We start from the raw sequence: 23,803 nt of genomic DNA, 5'->3' as shown, positions 1-23,803 counted from the left end.
AAAAAGCAAATCAATCAGTCATAAATTGGTTTTTTGTAATGCATCGTATATGAACACATCTATGTGAAAGAAGAAAAGTTCACTAAGGAGACATTTCCCCGTTCTTACCCAATATGCCATGTGCTACATGGAACAATTGGTATTCTTTTCCTTGAACTTAGTAGTTAATATTGAGGAAAGTAGTCCATGTATATGTTTAGGATGCAGCAAAGAAGACCTGTCATACATGATGGATTTACGATGGCGTGAGATTTTGTGAAATAACGACCAATTATCCCAAAAGCTTACACTAACAGGTAAACAAAAAACACGTGAATATAAAAAAGTATTTAAAATTCATTGTCAAGGGATGTGGGACGATACTTCACTACTCATTTCACGTGCAAGTTGCAAGGTGAAAAGTGATAGCACTAACTCTAATACCACGTGAGATTTGTATAGGAAGACTGTTCTAAAAACTTAAATTGTTAGATGAGTGTGCGATTTATTATGTAGATATCCTATCAAATATAATTTCCAAACCAACATCAAAGTGCAGAACCGTTGGTACTAAAAACTCATTGCTAGCAGAACATAGGGATGCTACTTCCAACGCTGTTCCTTCACAAGTTATTGCTAGTTATGAATGAAGCTGCCCGCCAAAGAGGAAAAAGATTTCAGGACATCGGAATCTCACCGTCGATCCTTTTGTTCGATTAACACTATGATAGATGATTAGTCTTTCCCGTCTGTTCCAAAGAACTAACAGAACAAGTGATGAGAGTGCAGCATACCATAATTAGACCAATTAAGTGCAATTTAGAAAAAAACACTCAACAAACTTTCGAACCATTATATGCTCATAAGAAAGATAATCTCCCAAGTACCAATTCCTGTCCTCTTAGAAGTTTTTACTAGCATTAATGCGATCCAGGACTGATGCTAAAGTACACACACGAGTAAATTGAGACTTTGTCCTTTCAAATATAGGCATCATAGACACTTCAATGCTTCTGAAAGCAGGAGGATAATACCCTCAACCACAGCAAGAGCCACAGGCAGGCAACGAACCTAGTCAAAAGACAAATTACTAGTTAAGTATATAGAAACTGAAGAAAACCTTCTGAAAGTAATTATCATTACCACTCATGAGAATGGTATCGAACTCACTGTGGTCAATTCCGCGGACATTATCCAATCCGCGTGGTGGGCCACGAGGACCCCCACCGTATGGACCCCTTCCGGAACCTCCCGGGCCGCCACCACCATCCCATTTCTTGCCAGAACCGGAGCCTTTCCTATAAGCATCGGACTTTTGCATCTATTTCACACAAAATAGAAACAACAGGCAAATTATTAAGACGATAACAAGTTGCTAGTGCCTACTTCCAAAGAAGCAACCACGACAGTGATCGCCTTACCGAAAACATTGTAGTGAAAAACACGCCTATGAAATTCACAATTGCCCAGAATAAGTCTGTGATAGTTTTAAGTCGCCATATTGATCTCTTGGATTTCACCACACCTGCAAGTCCATAAAACACCATTGCCATGATATATCTAACTAAATTTATTGATATGATAAGTTCTTCATCCTAATCTAGCTCTAGCTTCCATTCTTACAGATTTCAAACAGTGTAATCGGGGCACTAAATGGTAGAAGTATTGTCATAGAGCAACTCAATGACAATAAGGAAAGCAAGGTGGCCCAAAGAATGTTGTAATGAAAACTCAGATAACAGAAGATTGTAAATTCACAAAAAGTGATATAACTAAGTACGTTAAGCACTTCTCATTGTTGTGCTGTTATGAACCGATCCAAGCACAATAACTCAAGAAGGAAACATCTTTCGATATAGAGGAAAGGCTTGGAATACAAGATATGTAATATATCTCACATGAACAACAAGACATGGTAATTTTATTATGAAACCAAGTAATTTATTAAAAAACAGTTAAAACACCCTCGAGTAAATGGCAATATAGGTCTTATTTCATCATCTTCCCATGTTCTTACTGAAGATTTCATATCCCTACAAGCATCTATTAAAAGATATTGAACTTCTACGAGTTTATTCTTTAGTATAGATGAGGGTGCTTTGACTCACTGCTCGGGAAACTTAATCATTATTATGATTTTTTAATGAACAGAAAATAAACTCAGTGGCATCAAGCAGAAGTCCGACATGCTGCACTGAGATTGGACAAAAAATACAGAAACTTGAAATGTAATAATTGCAGCACCATAGAAAAAAAAGGGGCTAACAGAAGAAACTCAGAACTCAAGAAGAATGTATAATGCAGACAACAAGAACAAATGTCCTAAGTCATACAACCCTTGAAGTACATCGGGCTCCTTCAGGTTAGCACGCCAATATAACAACTTATTCAGCAGTTTCTAGTGCAGTGGGATAAGACTAAATTATCACTCATCAGAAGCACCTTTCCTAGGTGTCCACGAATGCAGAATAGCTCACTTTGGTGGTACGCCCAAAGAGACCAAGGTAATGAATGAGCTTATGTGGCAATACACGGCATAATAGAATCTCAATTCTCGGGGTGTCGATTGATTATTCAATTTTCAGGCCAAAGGAGTCAAGGAAACAATAATGAACTGCTCGGCAGCATACACGTCCAGGAATCTTGGATCTAATGCCAAAGACAATTTTGACAAGAGGAACAACCAGGGTAGCAAAATGAATTGTGCACTTCCTAGGTATACGCCACTGGAAGCCAGATTTTCAGAGGCTTACAGGTACTTTCAATAGAATCGAATAGTTTGAACCTAGCAAAAACTCTCAATTCCATGACACGCACATGAGCAAACTGAACGGTCAACCATCACACCTCAATTTGGGGGAGAAGCAAGATCAAAACAATCTGAGCCAGTTGATCAGAACATTGAATAGATTTAGATGTAAGCCAAGTCAATTCAACAGTTGACTCAGCTATAATCACAACGAATGGATCGTTCCCCAGAATGAACTCAAATGACGAAAACGAAGCAACTTTTTCACCAATTCACGAATTCATATTCAACAGACGTCTTCAAGAACCTAGAATACTCAGCCGCAACAGGTTAATCGAACGCCCAATCGCTATCATCGCGCGATCGTAGATATCAATTCTCGATCAAATCAAAACAAATCGATGAGCAAAAGGGAAAATCGAAAGCTAAAAGGGCCGGTTTGTATAGCGCAATTCAGCAATTGCTTACCTCGCTCAACGTACGCCATTGGCGAAATCACCGATTCGAGGACTTCTCTGGTCGTCTCGAAGCACAGAGAAGAAGCCTTTATAGAGTCAATTGGTTCGGACTTTGGGAACAGATCAACGAATCCAGGGGTATTCAGTGGGCAGGCCGGGCCAGATTTGGGCTGGGTCGGCCTGTACTTTTAAAGAGCCCAATGGGCCAAAGAGCTGCGGGCCGAACTAAATCACGAAGATTGCGAAGTGGGGAGAGAGAGAGAGAGAGAGAGTGCATCGGAGATGATTCGAGCAACCGGCGGTCCGCTTCTTTGCATCGGAGATCTGCTCAGCGACGTCGGAGAAGATGTTGCTCCTCCCGAGTCTCTCCCGCCATCTCCGTCTTCTTCGCTCTCTGAGTTCAGCTCAAGCACCTCTCGGCCGTCGGACCTCCCCAAGCTCTTCCAGGTTTCTCTAATGCTGAAGGATCTCTCTTCCTAATTGGCTATTCTTCTCTTCGCGAAGCCAGACATTGTTGTAGCCTTAGGTTATGGCGATTGGTGAGTTTGGACTTGGGAAGGAAGATGCACAATGAGCATGGGTCAACACTTAGAGCTTGCTGATGATCTTGCGGTGCTGAAGATGTGCGGGGGCTTTTCGTCTAGTCGAATTATGGTTTCAGAGTGGAAATTCGAGTAATTGAGGATTATTTTTATCTGATTAACCTCCATTACCTTGAAGAAAGTGAATGAAAATTGGAATTCTCATTGGTTCTGATCTTCGGCGCGGTTTTTTCATGGTAGATTTAGGAAAATTCTAGTCTTTTCATCTGTATTGCTGGTATAGGGCTAGGATTTTGCGGGCTTCAGAGATGGTGCATCGAGGGGTTATAAATCGCAGTTTGAAAGTGGTAATGCAAGTAATTTAAGTGAAATCCATGGATTAGGGTGATATCTTGAGTGACATCCATGTCTCTCTAAGTTTGCAATTACAGCTCTGAAACCCTCTGGAATGTGCTGATCTTTGTCCATGATTGTTGTAGTAATCACTGATGTCTATGACTCAGATAAGTCGTGAACTCTTACGGCAGATTGGGTTTTGCCTCCTCGGCTGCTATTTTTATGTGAATGAGGCTTCTTACATGGAGATAGATAATGGAGAGATTGTATGGTCCTGTAGTATTTTGATTTAAACGATTTTCTATCATTCCTAATCAAACTGCATTAGAATTTCGGAGTACTGTCTTTGTTCCTCGCACATCAACTACCTGCCAGACCCCGAAGTGCAGGGGACACCCGTAAATTACTTGATGAACATGAAAGGCTGCGTCAGTTAAACATCTGCTTGTTGTTGTCCTCTGCTTTGTCCCTGCATTTTATATCAACTTACATAAATTGCTTGATATCCTCTTCATGTCCTGAATCTTAATGATAGAGCACTTGGCTTTAAGTCATTGAATGCAACTTCTAGTTTAAATCATCTGGCCCGACTGAATAATTATTACCCCTTGTTTACCTGCATCAGCCTATAACAACAATGTCCTAGATATGACGTGAACTTACAGGAACCTTGTTTCAAATCAAACATCATTGTACCGTGCCATTCTGCCTTGCGTATTTGCTAGTTTGAAAGCTGACTCTACCAATGATTTGAATTACTGATGCCACTTGTTATCATGTAGGAAAACTATGACAGTTTGAATGAGGCGCTTGCAAGAGGAGACCACTCATGGACTGCCCTAACATTAAAGGTGATTATGTTATGTTCCTTGGCTAAGAAATGATTCGTTGATCTGCATTACCAATTAGCCTGCTTTCAGTTTATTGGTGCAAAACCGTACTGGAGTTAGTCTATGAGCATTAGTTAATTCTCTGTTTTTCCGTTCCTTTGAGGTTACTTCGGAGCTCATTAGGAGAGTTTGGCTAACTATGCTTGCTTCGTTGCATATTTCCTTGACATTTTCCTGCCCATCCTCTGTTATTTTCTCTATATGTGGATGGTTCCATTCAATACAGGTTCAACAAATCGAAATATTTAGGGGGCTTGACGTAATTGAGACATCTCTCTATTGCATAAAATGATGCCTCTAGGAAAAGTGTAATTTTCCTTCTCTTGTCCATCGTCTTGGTGCTTGTTATTTCTCTTCACTGTCAGTCTATTTTCTAACATCCATTCCCGTGAACTTGGGTTTTTTTAGCTATTTCAGTTAATTTGGCATTTTCATGTTCTTACTTAGCATAAAAATTTCCAGCTGTGCAGTTCTCTGGAAGTGGCTAATAAGTTGGTCCAATCAACCCACGGGAGTGCCAGATTGCTGTTAGAAAAGGTTGAAGAGCTTGAGAAAATTGTTAAAAGGGGAGATTCGGCTGTGGCAGCGGTGAAGGCCATCACCATGTCTTCCGTTGGTGATGGAAGGCCTTCTATTGGCAGTGAACATGTCAAGTAACCTGTGTATGTGGGAGCAACTGTGGTGAGTTTCACCAGATTCGTTGGCTGTGCTGATTGTGGAATTTTATCCTACTGTCTCCTTGGAGTCCTTGGAATGGATTAGATATCTTACCCAAGGTTTAGGACTTCCGATGAACTTTTCCTGTAAGAACACTTCCAATCACCTAAACCACTACTCAGACTATAAAGAAATTATTTCATATTTCAATCCGTTGGAGAAAATTCTTAGTTTGCTATTGATGTTTCATTAGTCGTGCTTTATTGTTTGTACTTATTTTTCGTTTCCCCTCTGAAGTTGATCTTGCATGCACAGTTTATCATTACGAGCCTGTTTGAACTTTTTTTCGTTTGTTCAATTTTGTCCCCGAGCCCTTTTCCATTCAATTAGATCCTCAAGCTCTTCTGTTTTTGTTCAATTTGTCGAACATATTTTCGTTTAAGGTTCCTCAGTAATTCCTCTTCACGATCCGGAAGGTGATCTTCCTTCATTGAAGACAAAACTCTGAGCATAGTACTAGTACTTGGTTGCTAGCTTCGAACGTGGAACTGATGTGGAATCGTTGCGGAAGTTGATCGTTCTACGAAGATCTATGAGTTGCGAATTTGCTAACCTCAACCCCCAATCGAACCTGTGATTGGTAATCTCGGTATGAACACGACCTGTTGACGAACCCGTGTCAACCAATCAACGCTATAACGCCACGAACAAGAGAATTCGCGATCTTGCTCGATAAGTTGAATTCGATCGCCACAAGGAAACCTTGATAAGATCTAGTCTTCAAGAGAACTCAAAGAAGAAAACCTCTCTGTATAATATTCTGAATAAAAAGTTGCGTTATCAGAAACTTATAAGCTTCCTTATATAGGGTGCTAACCCTAATAAGGCAAAATTACAAAAATATCCTTAATTAATGAAAATTCGCCTAAAAATAGAAAAAGGCCTAAAAGTCCATCTAAATGATTCCGAAACGCTAAAAAACGTCGTCAATCACTACTAAAGTAGTGAGTATTGATCGATGGCTCGTTTCCAAGCGTCCCGAAGTCATTGTAACCAAAAAGTGATATTGTTGCGCCAAGGAGCTTGAAATCTTTAAGTCTCGAATCCATATTTTCTCTATTCCAAAGATCTTGAACCATGACGCCGACAGCCTTGCTTGAATTCCTTTGCTCGGCTCGAGTGATGGGGCCTAGCGGATAGGATAATGGATCCCTAGCACCTCCTCCTCGATAGGGCTCGATGTCCACATCATTCCCTCCCCCGTGCAAAGGATTTGCCCTCAAATCATCGCTTGCATCAAAAAGAGTCAAGTCAGAAACATTAAAAGTAGCACTAATACCATACTCACCTGGAAGATCAAGCTTGTAGGCATTATCGTTGACTCTCTCCAACACCATGAATGGTCCATCCCCTCGCGGTAACAACTTAGAACGTCGTTGTTCGGGAAAACGCTCCGTGCGCATATGAACCCGGACCCAATCACCGGGCTCAAACACTACCTTCTTGCGCCCTTTGTTGGCTTGCTTTGCATATTGCTCTGTCTTGTGCTCAATATTCAGTCGCGTCTTTTCATGCAAAGTCTTCACAAATTCAGCTTTCTTAGCACCATCTAAATCCACACGCTCATCAACAGGCAAAGGGGTTAAATCTAACGGAGTTAATGGGTTAAAACCATAGACAACCTCAAACGGTGTGAATTTAGTAGCGGAATGCACGCTCTCGTTATAAGCAAACTCAACATGAGGTAAACAGTCTTCCCAAGACTTAATATTCTTTTTAATGATAGCACGCAATAAAGTCCCTAAAGTCCTATTAACTACTTCGGTTTGACCATCGGTTTGTGGATGACAAGTAGTCGAAAATAAAAGCCGTGTACCTAACTTCTTCCACAATGTCTTCCAAAAGTAGCTAAGAAATTTAGTATCTCGATCAGAAACAATGGACCTAGGCATGCCATGCAAACGCACAACCTCACGAAAGAACAAATCAGCAATATGCGATGCATCGTCGGATTTATGACAAGGTATAAAATGAGCCATTTTCGAAAATCGATCTACAACCACATAAATAGAATCCCTACCATGCTTAGACCTAGGCAATCCTAACACAAAATCCATAGAAATATCAACCCAAGGATGCGTCGGGATAGGCAAAGGAGTATACAAGCCATGTGGTTTAGTTGTAGACTTAGCCTGTTTACAAGCAATGCATCTCTCACAAACACGTGTGACATCTCGTTTCATGTGTGGCCAATAAAAATGTTCATGCAGTATTTCATAAGTTTTATTTATGCCAAAATGTCCCATTAAAGCGCCACTATGCGCCTCTCGCACTAACAACTCTCGCAAAGAGCATCTAGGCAAACACAACTTGTTTTCACGAAAGAGATATCCATCATGCCTATAGAATTTTTCAAACGCAGCATGCTCACAAGCTTCAAACACTCTTCCAAAGTCATCATCATCGGTATATAATTCTTTGATATGCTCAAATCCTAGACACTTTGCTCCTAAAGTAGTTAGAATTGCGAACCTTCGGGAAAGTGCATCGGCTACCACATTTTCCTTACCTTTCTTGTACTTGATTACATATGGAAAAGTCTCAATGAACTCCATCCATTTGGCATGTCTTTTGTTCAACTTTTGCTGCCCCCTCAAGTACTTCAAAGTCTCGTGGTCGGTGTGGATCACGAACTCTTTTGGCCATAGATAGTGTTGCCAAGTCTCCAAAGCTCGCACCAAAGCATACATCTCTTTATCGTAAGTTGGATAATTCAATGTTGCTCCGCTTAATTTCTCGCTGAAATAAGCTATGGGGCGTCCTCCTTGCATCAATACGGCTCCAATTCCCGTACCAGAAGCATCACATTCTATTTCAAAAGTAGCACTGAAATTTGGTAAAGACAACAAAGGAGCATTAGTTAGCTTATCCTTTAACGGATTGAATGCTCTCTCTTGCTCTTCTCCCCACATGAAACCCACGTTTTTCTTGATAACCTCGGTTAAAGGTGCAGCGATGGTGCTGAAATCCTTCACAAATCTGCGATAAAAAGCGGCTAAGCCATGAAAGCTGCGCACCTCTCCTACTGTCTTAGGTGTTGTCCATTCACGAATTGCTTTCACCTTTTCTTCATCAACCCGTATTCCATCAGCACCAACAAAAAACCCTAGAAATACTAATTTGTTAGTCACAAAAGAGCACTTCTTTAAGTTAGCATATAGTTGTTCGTCCCTTAAAACCTGAAAAACAGCTCGCACATGCTCAATATGGTCATCAAGGCTTCGACTATATATCAAGATATCATCAAAATAGACAACCACAAATCGGCCAATAAAAGCACGTAGAACATGATTCATAAGTCGCATGAAAGTACTAGGTGCATTCGTTAAACCAAATGGCATGACTAACCACTCATACAACCCATATTTAGTCTTAAATGCAGTTTTCCATTCATCCCCTTCTTTCATTCTAATCCGATGATAACCACTTTTCGGATCAATTTTAGTAAAAATGCAAGCTCCATGCAATTCATCCAACATATCATCTAGTCTAGGAATAGGATGTCGATACTTTACCGTAATGTTATTGATTGCTCGGCAATCAATACACATGCGCCAAGATCCATCCTTCTTCGGTACCAACAAAACAGGGACAGCACATGGGCTAAGACTCTCTCGCACATATCCTCGCTCCCAGAATTCGCTAACTTGCCGTGAAGTTCCTTTGTCTCCTCGGGATTGCTTCGATATGCGGGTCGGTTAGGTAATGGCGCACCAGGAATCAAATCAATTTGATGCTCTATGCCTCGAATCGGTGGTAGACCTCCGGGAATCTCATCGGGAAAGACATCTTCAAATTCCCGCAATAAAGACACGACAGAACTAGGCAAACTTGGGTCAAGTTCGTTAGTAGTAAACAGTGCCTCCTTGTACAAAAGTACAAGCATCGGTCGATCTAGAAGTAAAGCTCTCCTCACTTCACTCGATTTTGCAAAGAAATTCTTTTCCTTTTTTTCTTTCCTTTCTCCTTTTCCCTCGGCTTTTACCACTCCACTCTTCTCAACCATTGTTTTTCCTTGCTTCTCAGAATTTTCTTTTCTCTCCCTCTCGACTTCACGTTGTAGTTTCAGTTGATCTTCATATACCTCGAGAGGTGTCATCGGTACCAAAGTGTAAGTCTTCTGATTCATTACCAACGAATATCGGTTGGTGTACCCGTCATGATGTACTTTCCGATCATACTGCCATGGCCTACCAAGTAAAAGATGGCCTGCTTGCATAGGTACAACATCACACATCACATCGTCTTTATATCTCCCTATCTCAAATGGGACTCGGACTTGCTTTGACACCTTCACTTCTCCACTATCATTCAACCACTGCAATCTATACGGTCTAGGGTGCTTTTCGGTCCTTAATCCAAGCTTCTCTACCATGGTACAACCGGCTACATTCGTGCAACTACCCCCATCAACAATCAAACTACAAATCTTACTATTCACCAAGCATCTTGTGTGGAACAGATTTTCTCGTTGTTGGTGATGCTCCTCCTCCTTAACTTGAACACTCAAAGAACGCCTAACCACCATCAATTCACCTTTGATCGGCATCTCAACATCGCTACGATCCTCTAACGGTGGCATCTCAACATCCTCTTCCTCCCTGTCACTTTCAGATTGAACATCTCCAAGTCCAGTCATTATCATCACCCTTCTATTAGGACACTGATTTGCGATATGACCCTTGCCTAAACACTTGAAACATTTAATTTCACGAGTTCTAGTGTTAGGATTTTCGGTTTTACCCGAAGTCGGATTCGAACCAACTCTGCCGTTCTTCTCCTTCTCCTTTGAAGTTTCAGCCTTAGAGTTGTTTCCCTTCCAATTCGGCTTCTCATCTCTCTTCCAATTGGGCTTCCAATTCGAACTTGAACCTCCACCGCTCTTGTAATTTTGGTCCATCTTCAATTGCCTCTCAACTTTGATAGCTTTATCCACCAATTCTTCCAACTCAACATAATGTTGCAGCTCTACCACCCTTGCTATATCTCGGCTCAAACCACTCAAGAATCGTGACATTGTAGCCTCACGATCCTCTACCACATTAGCACGGATCATGGCAATCTCCATGTCTTTATGATACTCTTCCACGCTCCTATTGCCTTATGTGAGATTCTGCAGCTTGTGGAACAAGTCTCGGTGGTAATGACTTGGTATAAAGCGCCTCCTCATCACCGCTTTCATCTCATCCCACGTTTCTACCGGCACCTCACCATTACGTCTCCTGCTAGTCACAAGTTGATCCCACCATATTACAGCATAATCGGTGAATTCAACAACTGCAATTTTTACCTTCTTGAGCTCCGAATATCGTTGGCGGTCAAATGCCATCTCCATTCGTTTTTCCCAATCTAGATATGCATCGGGATCATTCTTTCCTTGGAAAGATGGAATCTTCATCTTGATGTTACCAAGTTCATTATCTTCTCGATTTCTAAACCCTCGGCGTCTGTTCCTCCTCCCAAACCCGCCATCTCGATCATCTTACGTATCGGACACATATTCATCTTCAAATTGCCGCTGCCATCTAGGTTGTTCCCTAGGCTCATCTCGCTGATTTTGTGGCCTCCCTCGTGGTGGCTCTCGATCACCATCGAGCCTCGTCTCACACCTCACAACTCGATTGCTAAGTGCTTCAAGTTGTAAGCTCAATTGCTGGATGCCCGCTAAAATCGCCTCATCCCTTTGTTTAGAACCATCCTCATTCTGGTTCACGCTTTCTTGATCACCCGCCATAACTTAAACCCGCAAGAAAACGTTAGAGATAAAGAAACCTCACCAACACTCCCTCACGTGTTTCGCTGAAGGTATTTGTCACTCCCCTCGTGTTTAACTCAATTTCGGCTTTTTCTTCCCTCAATTAAGCTCACACGCTCTTGCCTTTTTCCTCTCGTTTCTTTCTCACAAGCTCTTTATCGGACTAGATCCAGTTTTTTTCAAGCTCCTCACAATAGTCGACTAAACCACCAAGCAAGATCAGAAATCAATCCGGCAATATACCGCTCAATTCAGCAATCCAAAAACTTTCGCTAATTTTCAAATCTCAAACTCAATTTCTCCTGCTGAAACTTCAATTCGGTCCAACTAACAAACGAGTCGCCTTCTTGATTTTTTTTTTTTTCCGCCTTTTTTTTTTCTTTTTACCGAAATTTTTTTTTTTTTTGTTCGGCCTTGCTGTTTTTTTGTTTTTTTTGGCCGAATTTTTTTTTTTTTGCGAACTCAAATACAATATGAAACCTTAGGACCGAAAACCCTAATTAAAAAAAAAATAAAAAAATGCAGCAAGAATAGATTCAAAACTCTGATTCGATTAACAACGAATCCCTAATTCTATAAACCCTAATTCTATAAACCCTAGTTTGCTGAACGAAAAGCAGTAAAAGTAAGATAACTTGACCTTGTAGAACCAACTACGATACCAAATGATGTGGAATCGTTGCGGAAGTTGATCGTTCTACGAAGATCTATGAGTTGCGAATTTGCTAACCTCAACCCCCAATCGAACCCGTGATTGGTAATCTCGGTATGAACACGACCTGTTGACGAACCCGTGTCAACCAATCAACGCTATAACGCCACGAACAAGAGAATTCGCGATCTTGCTCGATAAGTTGAATTCGATCGCCACAAGGAAACCTTGATAAGATCTAGTCTTCAAGAGAACTCAAAGAAGAAAACCTCTCTGTATAATATTCTGAATAAAAAGTTGCGTTATCAGAAACTTATAAGCTTCCTTATATAGGGTGCTAACCCTAATAAGGCAAAATTACAAAAATATCCTTAATTAATGAAAATTCGCCTAAAAATAGAAAAAGGCCTAAAAGTCCATCTAAATGATTCCGAAACGCTAAAAAACGTCGTCAATCACTACTAAAGTAGTGAGTATTGATCAGTGGCTCGTTTCCAAGCGTCCCGAAGTCATTGTAACCAAAAAGTGATATTGTTGCGCCAAGGAGCTTCAGAATCTTTAAGTCTCGAATCCATATTTTCTCTATTCCAAAGATCTTGAACCATGACGCCGACAGCTTGCTTGAATTCCTTTGCTCTGGCTCGAGTGATGGGGCCTAGCGGATAGGATAATGGATCCCTAGCACCTCCTCCTCGATAGGGCTCGATGTCCACATCGGGAACCATGCGTGAGACGCTCCCCCGGGTAAGTTCTACCCGACAGTTCGGGGGTCCAATGGGTGCATCCCCGTTAACGCTAACTTGAGGACAGCAACTTAGTCGGGCATCGATGATGTGCCCCTCAAACTAACTTTTTGCGACCGCACCTGGTCAGAGACTAGCCGGTTTTGTAATGGAGGAGGAGGAGCAAGGACTAGGAATTCCAACGTATCGTTTGTCTCTCTCTCTCTCTCTCCTTATTCCCTTTCGACATCAGCCCTATTTATCAAGGTGCGCAAGAAATTAAAATTTACCAACCGCGAGAAAATGGTGAATCACCTAATCTCAAATGCAACTGTCCCCACCCTAGAAATAAGTGTGCACATGATAATATTTGTGGAATAGAATTTCTACCGTAAAAGTGTTTGTGGAATAGAAATTCGTTTAGTTGCGCAATTTTATTTTTCTATTTATGAAAATTTTTTTGCTTCGGAAATATTTTTTGAGTCACTTGAAGAAGTAAAAAAAAAACATTAATTCTATTCACAAGTAGAAAAATAAACTCCCGCTTAGAAGTAAAAGTAGAAAAATTTACTTTCCTCTAAAAGTTGGTTTTTAAAGCAAAAATATTGCTATGTGCACCCCGAAGGTACCGTAGAAACTTGCTTATTACGCATATTAAAATTTAATTAAATCAATAATTATATAAGGTGCATTTGTACTGCGAAAAATTCATGGTTTGAAAAATCTCTTTCGAAAATTATCGTTGGTATTGTTTATAAATATAAATAAGCAAAAAATATTTTCACCATCAATGAAATTATTTAGACATAAATTGTTGTAAGTAAAAATATATTTCTTTCGACTAATTTTTTACGGAAGGGTAACCAATTATGTTTTAAAAAACATTTTCCATTTTCTTTTTTTCTTCGCGAGCCGTCAATTCGAAGCGGAGTCCCTATCCCGTCGCGGGTCCCACAAACGGCGGTCCAGCAAGCACCACAACCAGTGAAAAAAAAAAAAAGGCGAACACCCAAAGTTAAAAAAAATAAAGAAAGCTGTGAGAAAATTAACTCATAATTCTCTCGCTTCGTCGACCTTCATGTCTTTTCCTCTCGATGCTTCCGGCGAAGTTGGATATAGGTAGAGAGAGAGAGAGAGCGCGCGCAACTTCGAGAGCTCGAGCTTGGATTCGGGCGACCGTTGATCTCTCTACCCTCTCATGGCTTCCGGTAAAGTCGTTGCTCCGAATTCGATGCTCGTTCCGGCTCAATTTCTCCCGGCTTCTCTTGATTTAATCTGTTTGAACGTGTGGGTTCCGCTGCTCGCGAATTGATGCGGACGACGTCGTGTGCTCCGCGGTTTGTGTTGGTTGGTGTGAGTCTCTCTTGACGAGCACCATGGACGAATTGCGTAGTTTGGTGGGTTGACAATTTGATCTGGATTCGTAGTCGAGGGTCATTTCCCCTTCCAGTGCTTGCCGACGAAATGTTTGTCGGGAATGGTGCGATCGAGGGGAGTTGTTACGTCGATTGTTGTTTTTGTCTTTGAACTTCTGTTTCGCCCATTTTCCCCTTCAATTTATCGTTAGTTAGAAGGCGACAATAGTTGTCGAGCCTTATTCCACTGAGCGAAGCCTGCTGCGTGGTCCTCATGGCTCAATGGGTTAGTATGAATTATATGGCCTTCCGACATTGAGTGAGATAAGGCTCGGTTGGCCTTCTTTGTTGAAGCTTCGTTGATTACTCTCGAGCAAGTTCTCAGGGACAACGCGGGTGCTTACTGAGTTTTTTGTTGTTCCTGAGTAATAAATCGTCATCTTGATGCAGATTTCGCGCTGGCAGTTCCAGCTGAGCTTGAAAAGGCTCTGCGATGGAAGAGCGTGCAGTATTTAGTTACCCAGAGGCCGTGGTTAGGTACTTTTCAGTTGTTCATAATCTTTGGAGTCGGTTTCTTCATGTGCTTACTGGTTCTAGCAACTTTTTGGTTCAATTGCTGCATGGGGTATTGATATGGTGTCTTGTTGGTATTCTGTTCTAGATCTTTATGGAATAAATGTCCGACCAGTTGCTCCATTTGGAAGTGTGAGTAGGAAACCTTATGTGGATCCAGCCCTGATCCACCGTTGCCTCCCCGATGAGCTTCTCCATGAGGTATTGCAATGAAATACTAGAAATCTGGGTTGTCTATTTGGTTGGGAAAGGAAATGTGATCTGAAGCCAGAATTGGTGAAGAAGGATGATTGACTTGAGCGCATGTAGACTAAGAGCCTCAGAATCAGTTGCCGGAATTGTATCGTATAGACTTTTATGTTCCTGTGACCAATAAAAAAAAATTGCAAACCTTCCAATCAATGATAATTCACTTAATTTTCGGTGTAGCAAGAAATTCACTTCTTTAATCTTTCTGTTATATCGAATGTCAAAATTCTCTCTATATTTTGCCATTCTTGCTCTAGTTAACCAATTGAACCGTAGACGGGGCAACTTTTTTTTAACCAAATGGAACTACCAGCACCAGAGCTGGATAGTATATGTGGAACGAGCACAAGGTGCACTCTGTATCCAAATAATTGTTTGGTTGATACAGAAATATAGGTCAGATTCTCTCTTTCCTAGTGCCCACACCTGGGAATATTAGTGAGAAGGCTTGATGTTTTTTTCTGGTAATACATTAGGAGCTCTGCAGCAAGCACCATATGATATGTGATTGCTGGTCTTCATTAGGTTACCTTGGAAACAAGTTGAGCACATGGCGAAATTGCAAGATCTCTGAAGTTTGGCACCCTGTGCTCATTAATTGAAGTTGCCTTAGGCATAATGATAATCATGTTCTCTTTCAATATAAATGTGAATTCGCAGAATTTATGCATATAAACATGAAGGTAACATAGATTCTTGGCTTAGAGTTACTTTGTTTATTTCAGCGGGACAATATTGTGGCATTCCATATATTGTTGGAATGATGAGGTGAATCTGGATCAACTTGCTACCGCCGATATAATGGCCAAAATAACTGTATCCTTTTTTTTTTTACAAGTCTAAATTACTATATCTACTGCTGTGTGGCATCAAATTGCATAACAATTACATAACAGAACAGATCGAATGTTCTAGAGAGTATTTATATGAAGGTTATTTTGCAGGTCTTTGCGCGACTGGCTCCATATGACTTAGGAAGGGCTTCTTGTGTGTGTAGAAAATGGAGGTACACCATTCGGAACCCCATATTTTGGCGCAATGCATGCTTGAAGGCTTGTCAGGTAAATTTCCAGTACTTCTTATTATTGTTCATCTGTATGAACTATCAGCTGATCCATAAATTGTTTATTTGATGCCTCACTAATGAAGGTTTCAGGAGTGGTGGAAAATTACAAGACTTTGCAGAGAAAATATGAAGGCTCTTGGAGGAAGATGTGGCTCTTAAGACCAAGGGTTCGTACTGATGGTAAGTCATCCTTTTGAGTTGGAGTTCTTGTGGAACGTGGTTAAAAAAACTTTGAAATGATACAAAAGGTCAGAGGTTGAATTTAGTCATCATAGCTTGCGTCTTTTTTCTGTTGTGGATTTGCGCAAATCAATATTGAGAAAAGGACATTCGACCAGCCTAATGGATAAATTATTTTGATGGTGTAAACGTGGATCGGAATAATGAAGGATGACAAGAATGCTTGTATCGCGTTATCAATTATAGTCCGCAAAAGTTGTGACTACTCTGTGATGTAATCCACAATAACCTTTTCCGAAAAGCTATTTCTCAATGTAATGCTGCAAATGCATGTCTTTTTGTCTAGAAGGTTGGTCATGTTACCTTTGATTCTCAAGCATTGACCTTTCCCTCTTAGTTGAAAGTTCTTAAACTCCTGTTGACGGTACTGATGTTAAAAATGCTTTTTTCATCCTTGCACTCAATGTCCAATCAGCTGCCACTTTAGACATGGATTTATTGTGTAGGGTGAATGCTTGCGTTGGACCAATTCATGTATCTCACTTATGTCCAAATTTTGAGAGAGAAGTTCACAATCATCCAGGAGTTTTGCCTGTGGCAGGGGTCACTCCTCCTAGTTCAAGATCTAGGTTCAATTCTTAATAACTATCTTCCCGACTTTGTGAAGTAGAAAGAAAAAAGGGAAGGGATGCGGAAGTTGGGCAATGTTGTGGGTCCTCAATTTTGCCTGAGCATTACATTAGTCAGATTCGACCTGTGGTTAACTGACTTGAGTTCATCTCACTGTGCAACTAAACGTAAATTAATCTTAAAGTTCAGATGATCCTTTATGCTGTTACTGTTTGTGTTCCTCTGATAACACAAGTTCGTTTTAACGTCCATTGGTGTTCAAGATAGTACCTTAATGTTTCATTTTCATAAGTACAATGACTGGTGCTTGTTGCAGAACATTGCTTAATATTCCTTGTGTTGCCAAATTTACATGTGGATCATATTTAATGGGTGTTTTTGCTATCAACATACTTTGTTTGAATATGGTAGGATGCATTTTCTATCTAAGTTCCTTTTGCTTTTGAGATAGTGAAATTAAATCCTGATCATTGTATTTCAGGTTTGTATGTCAGTAGAAATACCTACATTCGTACCGGAGTTGCTGAGTGGACAGTCACCAACCCAGTGCATGTGGTAAGTAAAGTTTTGCTGATATTTATGCACCGACGATGTTAAGCATCTTATGCACGGTAAATACTTGGAAGCAGAAGCAAGTTTACTTGGGGAACTCCAGATAATATGGTCAAGCAAGCTTCTAGGCTATCAGCTTATGTGACCCTCGTGTTCCTTAGAAGGATATCTGAATTGTTGAGACGATTGAGCCAAGCAATAGAACATTCATTTTGTGCTTTACTTTATGGTATCATGACATGGTAGAAATACTTTCTTGTGCTTGCTTCTTTTATATGATCACGGGATGTTTGTTATGTGACTTGACTAGCCCGATTTTAGTCTATCCTTACATGATTGAAAGGGAAAAGCTGTGGAATAAGTGATCCTTGAGATGGAACTTGTGCTAAACAGGATCCAGTGATCATGAACTTTGCTAATCTAGATAATTTTAACTATGCAAATCTGCCCATTAAACATTCAAGGCTGCTAATAGGATGATGTAGAGTCTAGCACACCAACCTCAAAAGACTACTCGACTTTAGAACTGCAGAACCAGGGTATTGTTGGGGGGACGAAGCCCAAACGATGGGGAAAGTGCTGTCGAAAGTAGTTCACTCTATGCTAATTGAGCTTACAAAGTAACAATGTGCGCTCAGTGGAGTTCATACTATGCTAATTAAGCTAACTACCAACACAATGTGCACTTATATGTGCTCATGTATGCTGTATTCGCCAATGAGCAGTTCGTACTATGATACGTGAACCTTCATATCATACTGATTGTAGTAGGCATTGTCAAGGGCTTTGGTACTTGTTGCCCTAGGGATCAAATCATTGCTCTAATCAGTAAAACCCATTTTCCATGTCATTCTTCTTGGTAATACTCTAATTCCATTTTTGCATTTCAGGTCTGCTATTTCCGGTACATAAGATTCTTTCCTTCAGGGAGGTTTCTTTACAAGGTTATTAACAAATTGACTTCTGCGTGTAAAATACTGGACTTTTGCTTTGAGCGGGTGTGTGTGTGAGAGAGCAAAAGGTTGTATCTGATAAACTCTGTGTTCATCTTCAATTCTCAGAATTCCTCTCAAAAAGTGAAAGACGTAGCAAAATCCATGAACTTTCGTGCTTGTAAAACGGATAGTGTTTTTGGCGGCCACTACATATTGTCTGATGACAAGGTTTGGCTTTGTTATATCCTTTTGCTTTTATTATGAAAAAGAAAGCTTGCTCACAGGGAGAGGGTTATTTTGATTTTCTTTTTCTTTTTTTTGTTCTTCTGCTCACTGGGTGGTCATTCGCTAATGGCAGGTTGAAGCTGCTCTTTTGTATCCAGGCGCACGGCCTACAGTTTTAAGAATCCGGCTAAGGTACTTTCTGTTGTGGGCTAACATCACCTTCATTCTAAGATCTTTATATGTTCTCTCGGGTAACAAAAGAATAATTTTTTGTTTGCTTAGATTTATGGTTATGAATAGCCACAAATATTTTGATGCCAGAGATGACAATTCATGAGTCGTGAAATTAGTTCTTTTTTTTTAATAGTTGCCTATCTTTTACTTCCCTAAACTCCTTTAGTAGTAGATAAATAATGGAATCAATGGGAAGTGGACTGAAGATGCAGAAGTTAACTGAACTGGGATCACATCCTTAGGACAATAGAACATTTTCAATTTTATTTCATTAGTAGGTTGTCATGATTCTGACTCCATTGCTTCCTCCCCCCCTCTTTCCCTTCTTGTTAAGACCCAAGAAATAAGGGCATGCAAAAAAGATTCAGTGGGTGCTTAGGTTGAGACTCTGGAGGAAGAATGAATCCTCTCTCGTTTTCTTGATGAGGCTGCTGAAATGTTTCATCGTATAGGTTGAGAGGAACAACTGCAGGGGCCAACAACAGAATGGATATGTTATCCCTTGTTACAAGTGGAGTGAATGATAACGAGGTCAGGGGCGATGAAGAAGACATCCTTGGAGTGGTTGAAGGGTGGCAGGATGATGAAACTCACAATCCAGATGTCCCTGCTGTCTCACACAAGAGGGGTCTAACACCCTTCGTCTTTGTTCCGTTTGAAGAGGTGAGTGCTCCTAACTGGAGATTTCACCTATTTGAAAGTTGATCCGGTTTTTTTTTTGGGTCGAAAGTTGATCCGGTTGAAGAGTCTATATTTGTGAGAAGTAGCTCCTGGGTTCTGTTTATTGTGGTAGCAGTCGAGTTAAGAGATTTAAGACAGAAGCAGTTGATACACGGAAGCATTGTTAGATTGATGGGTTTTACCTGAAAAAGTAAACTATGAAACAAACTATATATAGTTAGATATAAGTCAAAGAGTATCTGGGAACTTGCCTAGTAGCTCAACAAACAATCTCCCAGCAGCTGCGGGATGCTTTCTGAGATATCCTGATATAGGTAAATAAAGATTGTTTGTCCAATCATGTAATCAAGGGGATGAAATCAAACTTCGATTGACCTAAAACAAAAAAAAAAAGAGATCCAACTTTGATTGGTTGTTGCTACAAAGTGCCTCGTCTTAACTTTTCTGCACCTCTGCTGTCATAGCTGAATATGTCCCTGCGTTTGCCTCTTTTAGCATGAAATGGTCATGATTTATTTAAATGCTTACCATATTTTCTCCCTTTCTTGGATCTAAATGAGTTATATCAATGAAGTGGATGATTCATTTATCCCTTTAAGTCACGTGCTTGACCAATAGTTACACTGTACGCAGGTGGAAAAATCGGTTCTCAATCTTCCGGTTGATAAGATGGACTTCTTTGTACCTGGCTGACGATTGAACCATGGTTCTTATAGGCATCTGGGGTTGTTTTGTGTTTCTGTAAATAATCCTGCAAGCAAGTTGGGCATATTCATATTTTATCCTTGAACTTCTGTTTTTTCTTCTCTATGTCCACCTTTGGCCGCTGTAAGATAAGGTCTGTTGGTGTTGTCTCATCATGGATTTTTTCTTTTTCCCCTGTGGGGGATTTGGAGGCAATTGTCATAGTTTGTGTACAGCAGTTCTATTTGAAAGAATCTGCCAAATGATTATGATTTATGACTTCTATCAGTATTTTCCTCAATGAATAAGGCAGGTTTGCATATTGTGAAGATGCTCTTGGTCCTTTTGATGTTTGTCCAGAGTGGCTTCCAGCAGCTTTTGTTTGCGCTCTGCCGGGGTTTTTCTCCTTATGTTAAGCCATAATGACAACCTTTGTGTTTTTTTTTTTTGGGGTCAAAGACAACCTTTATGTTGAGATAGTTGAATCCTGCAAGAGTTAGCTGGACACTTAAAGAAATCCGGCATCTGCTGCCAAAAAACTAGAAGGTTTCTCCACTGCGGTAGAGTGATAGTACCAAATAATTTGAGAGGTTGAAATTTCCGAACCAGCGAAACCTTAATATTAAAACTTAATTATGTACCCCTGAACACTCTCTCTCTCTCTCTCTCTCTCTCTAGGATCGACTTTTGGTCTCTTAACATTCTAGTCAGGGTCTTAATCTCTCTCTCTCTCTCTCTCTCTCTCTCTCTCTCTTAGCATCGACTTTTGGTCTCTTAACATTCGAGTCAGGGTCTTAATCCAAATTGCGGCTCGATTTGTATTGTTGCGGAGCTCGCTCTTTATCATTGTGCTCAAGTTGTAAGCTGACCGATACAACCTATGGCCATGGTAGTGAAAAACCATAATGAGGTTCTCTTCTGGCAACGAGGCAGTCAGATGCCTTCTCTAGCTGGTTATGTCTCTCAATCCCCAATGTAAGATCAATTTCGGAACCTTACATTTGTATTGGTGGCAACTGGATGTTCACGTTCATCTGTAGAAAGATGTAAAATGGAGGGGGAAAAAAAAAACACCAACAAGGAGCAAAAACAATATGCAGACAAGGGAATCCAGCCACATAGAATACTTCGGCTCTGTTTGGCAGTGATTCTGATCCTCTGTTTTTGTTCCCAGAAACAAAAAAAGATCAAAAATATGTTTGGTAAATGAAAAAAAAAATGATTTTGATTTTGGTCCCGGGAACACTTTTGGATCACTTTTCAGAAGCAAAAAAAAGATGATTTTAGTGTTTTGGAACACTTTTGGGGATCACTTTTTGCACAATATACTTATGACTTATCCCTCATACTTATAATTAAATTTTTAATATAAAATGGTACTATTTAAAAAAAAAAGTCCATGTGGATTTTCAACTTTACATAAATTAAAATAAATTAAAATTCAATTTTAAAAATTGCTAAAAAATAATTTTATTAAATTAAAAATTTTATTTAAGGTAAATTTAATAAAAAATTTAAAAATTTAAGAAATGGTGGAAATAAAAAATATTTAGATTTTTAATTTAATAATTTAAACAAATTAAAAAAATTAAGATTGAAAAAAGCTAAAATTTTGAAAAAAATTTCTCGTCACCGGATTCTTCCCCTCCTTTTTTTTTTTTAAAAAAAAATTATTTTTTTTGTAAAATTTTAAGCCTATATTTAAATTCAATTTAAATTTAAATTTAAAAAATTAGTTTTTAGAAAAATTTAAATCTAATATATTTTTTTATATTAAGGGACCTCTAATACGCATGTTTTTTTTTTTGAATTTTTATCTATTTTATTTTTTATTCTAATTAAGTTTGTATTTTTTATTTCCTATTATGTTTTTTCAACTTTTATATTTTTTAAATTAAAGACTGGACCCAACCCTCTACGTTGCTAACTAAATCTCCATTTTTCGAGCTGAACAAAAAATTTGTCGAGTCGGGTGAAAAAAAATCAATGTAGTTGAGTTGTAGGTCTTATAAGCTTGTACGATGTGTAATTACAAGAGTACAAAACTATAGGAGGTTACACAATGAGGAGATTTTCTTTCATTTTTTTTTTTTTGGTAATCAATCTAAAAGTCACAAGAAATAATAACAAACAAATGATTTAGACAAATTCTGTAAATGTAATACGAATTACTTTTCAAACAATATAAACGATTGCATACTCATGACAAATCGACAAACGAATTGGGAATGGAAGTTTTGTTGCTTTTTCTTTTTTTGTTTTTGCTCCATAATCACTATTTGATTATTTTCCCTATTCTTTGCCATAAAATGTGATTATATAATTATTTGATTTAAATGACAAATTGGGAACGGAAATTTTGTGCAGCTACCAAACGCGTTTACGTTCCAGGAAAAAAAAAATTTAAACAATTACCAAACGTGTTCCGATTCTCAAAAAATCATCCAGGGAACAGAATAAAAAAAAGTGATTTTGATCAGAATCATTTTTTGGGAACAAAATCACTACCAAACAGAACATTCGTGTCCAAGAACTCCCGTCAAATAAAGAAATCTGTTCCTGCAAATTCCGAACTTATGGACGAGAGAGCACGCAACATTTTGCTGCAATAACCAAAAAGTCAAAACTGATAAAAGCCAGAGAACTTGAGTAGCTGTTATACAAATTATTCGTAAGGCATGGTAAAAGTGGCACAGATGCTCTCCAGGATTTGAGTCCTCCCGGGAGAATCACTGCAGAATATTTGCTGAATGTTTTACACAGTAGTTCTGTTCAGCCATGGCCCATCACTCTCGCACGGGAATGAGGTGAGATTACAACATTCACCCTTCTCCGAATAGATCATCTTAGGAAATGGAGCTTGTAGATCTCCCCGATCCGTCTCCAGCTCTCCCCGATCCGTCTCCAGCTCGTCAAGAACTTCTCCTGCTCCTTTCGAAGTGCAGTCCTTTACGGCGACCTTCTCTAAGGAAGGTAGCTACTAGCCACGACAGAAAGTCGCCTTCTGCTTTCTTGGGTTTTGGCTTTCTACTGTACCTTTTCCTTCTATATTGTGGCAATTGGAATCCCAAGTCGACGAGTCCCGAATCTGGCTCGATGTCGCTGTTGCCTACCTCAACAATATTGCTGGCATCGGCTACATCTCGTGCTCTGTGAATCTGGTACTTGGTCACCATTCTCTATGATGTTTCTAGGACTTATCTTGATTTCAATGTACTTGCAGCACCTGTGCCTTCTTCCACGAAATCGGAAGTTTTCCTGGATCCTCCCTGACCATTTTGCTCTGAGCTTACTGAACTTTCATTTACGGCCGTTGGATTATATCTGATTCTCTTGGCCCGGATCTTCCTCCCCAAGATATAGTCAGCTTTTCAAGGAGTTCGAACTTTTGTAGGGTGGTTAGCTCTTCTTCCACAGGGAAATCTCTCCATCTTGTGAGCAATATCCAGTCTGTTCAGCTCCTTCAGGTCCACCGAACCGGTGAATTTACACGAGTTCTTAATTGTCGCATCAACGATTTGCGCGAGGCGATCTCTTCTGGCAGCTTTTCAAGGTTGAGACACGCATTTTATGAGTCAATAACCTCGTGCTTCGTTATATTCTTAGATATCTCATGACGCGCGTATCTACCTCATTCGA

The 23,803-nt window shown here is 39.8% G+C and overlaps 3 protein-coding genes across 3 annotated transcripts; 2 read left to right on the top strand and 1 right to left on the bottom strand.

Moving 5' to 3' along the window:
* Positions 1 to 806: 806 nt before the first annotated feature.
* On the bottom strand, positions 807 to 3,338 carry LOC115751440 (selenoprotein K). Its single transcript, XM_030689355.2, has 4 exons — positions 3,197 to 3,338; positions 1,401 to 1,504; positions 1,150 to 1,300; positions 807 to 1,050 (listed from the first exon to the last, which is right to left on the bottom strand). The coding sequence occupies exons 1-4, from the start codon at positions 3,213 to 3,215 to the stop codon at positions 1,016 to 1,018; spliced, it is 309 nt and encodes a 102-aa protein (XP_030545215.1). The 5' UTR covers positions 3,216 to 3,338; the 3' UTR covers positions 807 to 1,015.
* Positions 3,339 to 3,422: 84 nt separating this feature from the next.
* LOC115751439 lies at positions 3,423 to 5,715 on the top strand. The gene is made up of 3 exons (XM_030689354.2): positions 3,423 to 3,633; positions 4,847 to 4,915; positions 5,417 to 5,715. The coding sequence occupies exons 1-3, from the start codon at positions 3,469 to 3,471 to the stop codon at positions 5,609 to 5,611; spliced, it is 429 nt and encodes a 142-aa protein (XP_030545214.1). The 5' UTR covers positions 3,423 to 3,468; the 3' UTR covers positions 5,612 to 5,715.
* An 8,108-nt stretch (positions 5,716 to 13,823) lies between these two features.
* On the top strand, positions 13,824 to 20,493 carry LOC115751437 (F-box protein 7). The gene is made up of 11 exons (XM_030689350.2): positions 13,824 to 14,008; positions 14,606 to 14,692; positions 14,817 to 14,929; positions 15,922 to 16,038; positions 16,127 to 16,223; positions 17,335 to 17,408; positions 18,296 to 18,349; positions 18,467 to 18,568; positions 18,699 to 18,757; positions 19,252 to 19,462; positions 20,114 to 20,493. The coding sequence occupies exons 1-11, from the start codon at positions 13,999 to 14,001 to the stop codon at positions 20,171 to 20,173; spliced, it is 984 nt and encodes a 327-aa protein (XP_030545210.1). The 5' UTR covers positions 13,824 to 13,998; the 3' UTR covers positions 20,174 to 20,493.
* Positions 20,494 to 23,803: the final 3,310 nt, after the last annotated feature.

Source organism: Rhodamnia argentea, chromosome 2 (assembly GCF_020921035.1).
Source record: "Rhodamnia argentea isolate NSW1041297 chromosome 2, ASM2092103v1, whole genome shotgun sequence".
Taxonomy (NCBI): domain Eukaryota; kingdom Viridiplantae; phylum Streptophyta; class Magnoliopsida; order Myrtales; family Myrtaceae; genus Rhodamnia; species Rhodamnia argentea.
This window is presented reverse-complemented; position numbering and strand designations above follow the sequence as displayed.

Coding starts and splice junctions, on each gene's coding strand:
- LOC115751440 (XM_030689355.2), bottom strand. Junction 1,301..1,400: donor TTTTCACTACAATGTTTTCG/GTAAGGCGATCA, acceptor TGTGTGAAATAG/ATGCAAAAGTCCGATGCTTA. Junction 1,051..1,149: donor TGTCCGCGGAATTGACCACA/GTGAGTTCGATA, acceptor TCTTTTGACTAG/GTTCGTTGCCTGCCTGTGGC.
- LOC115751439 (XM_030689354.2), top strand. CDS start 3,469: ATGATTCGAGCAACCGGCGGTCCGCTTCTTTGCATCGGAGATCTGCTC. Junction 3,634..4,846: donor ACCTCCCCAAGCTCTTCCAG/GTTTCTCTAATG, acceptor GTTATCATGTAG/GAAAACTATGACAGTTTGAA. Junction 4,916..5,416: donor GGACTGCCCTAACATTAAAG/GTGATTATGTTA, acceptor AAAAATTTCCAG/CTGTGCAGTTCTCTGGAAGT.
- LOC115751437 (XM_030689350.2), top strand. Junction 14,693..14,816: donor TACCCAGAGGCCGTGGTTAG/GTACTTTTCAGT, acceptor ATTCTGTTCTAG/ATCTTTATGGAATAAATGTC. Junction 17,409..18,295: donor TCACCAACCCAGTGCATGTG/GTAAGTAAAGTT, acceptor TTTGCATTTCAG/GTCTGCTATTTCCGGTACAT.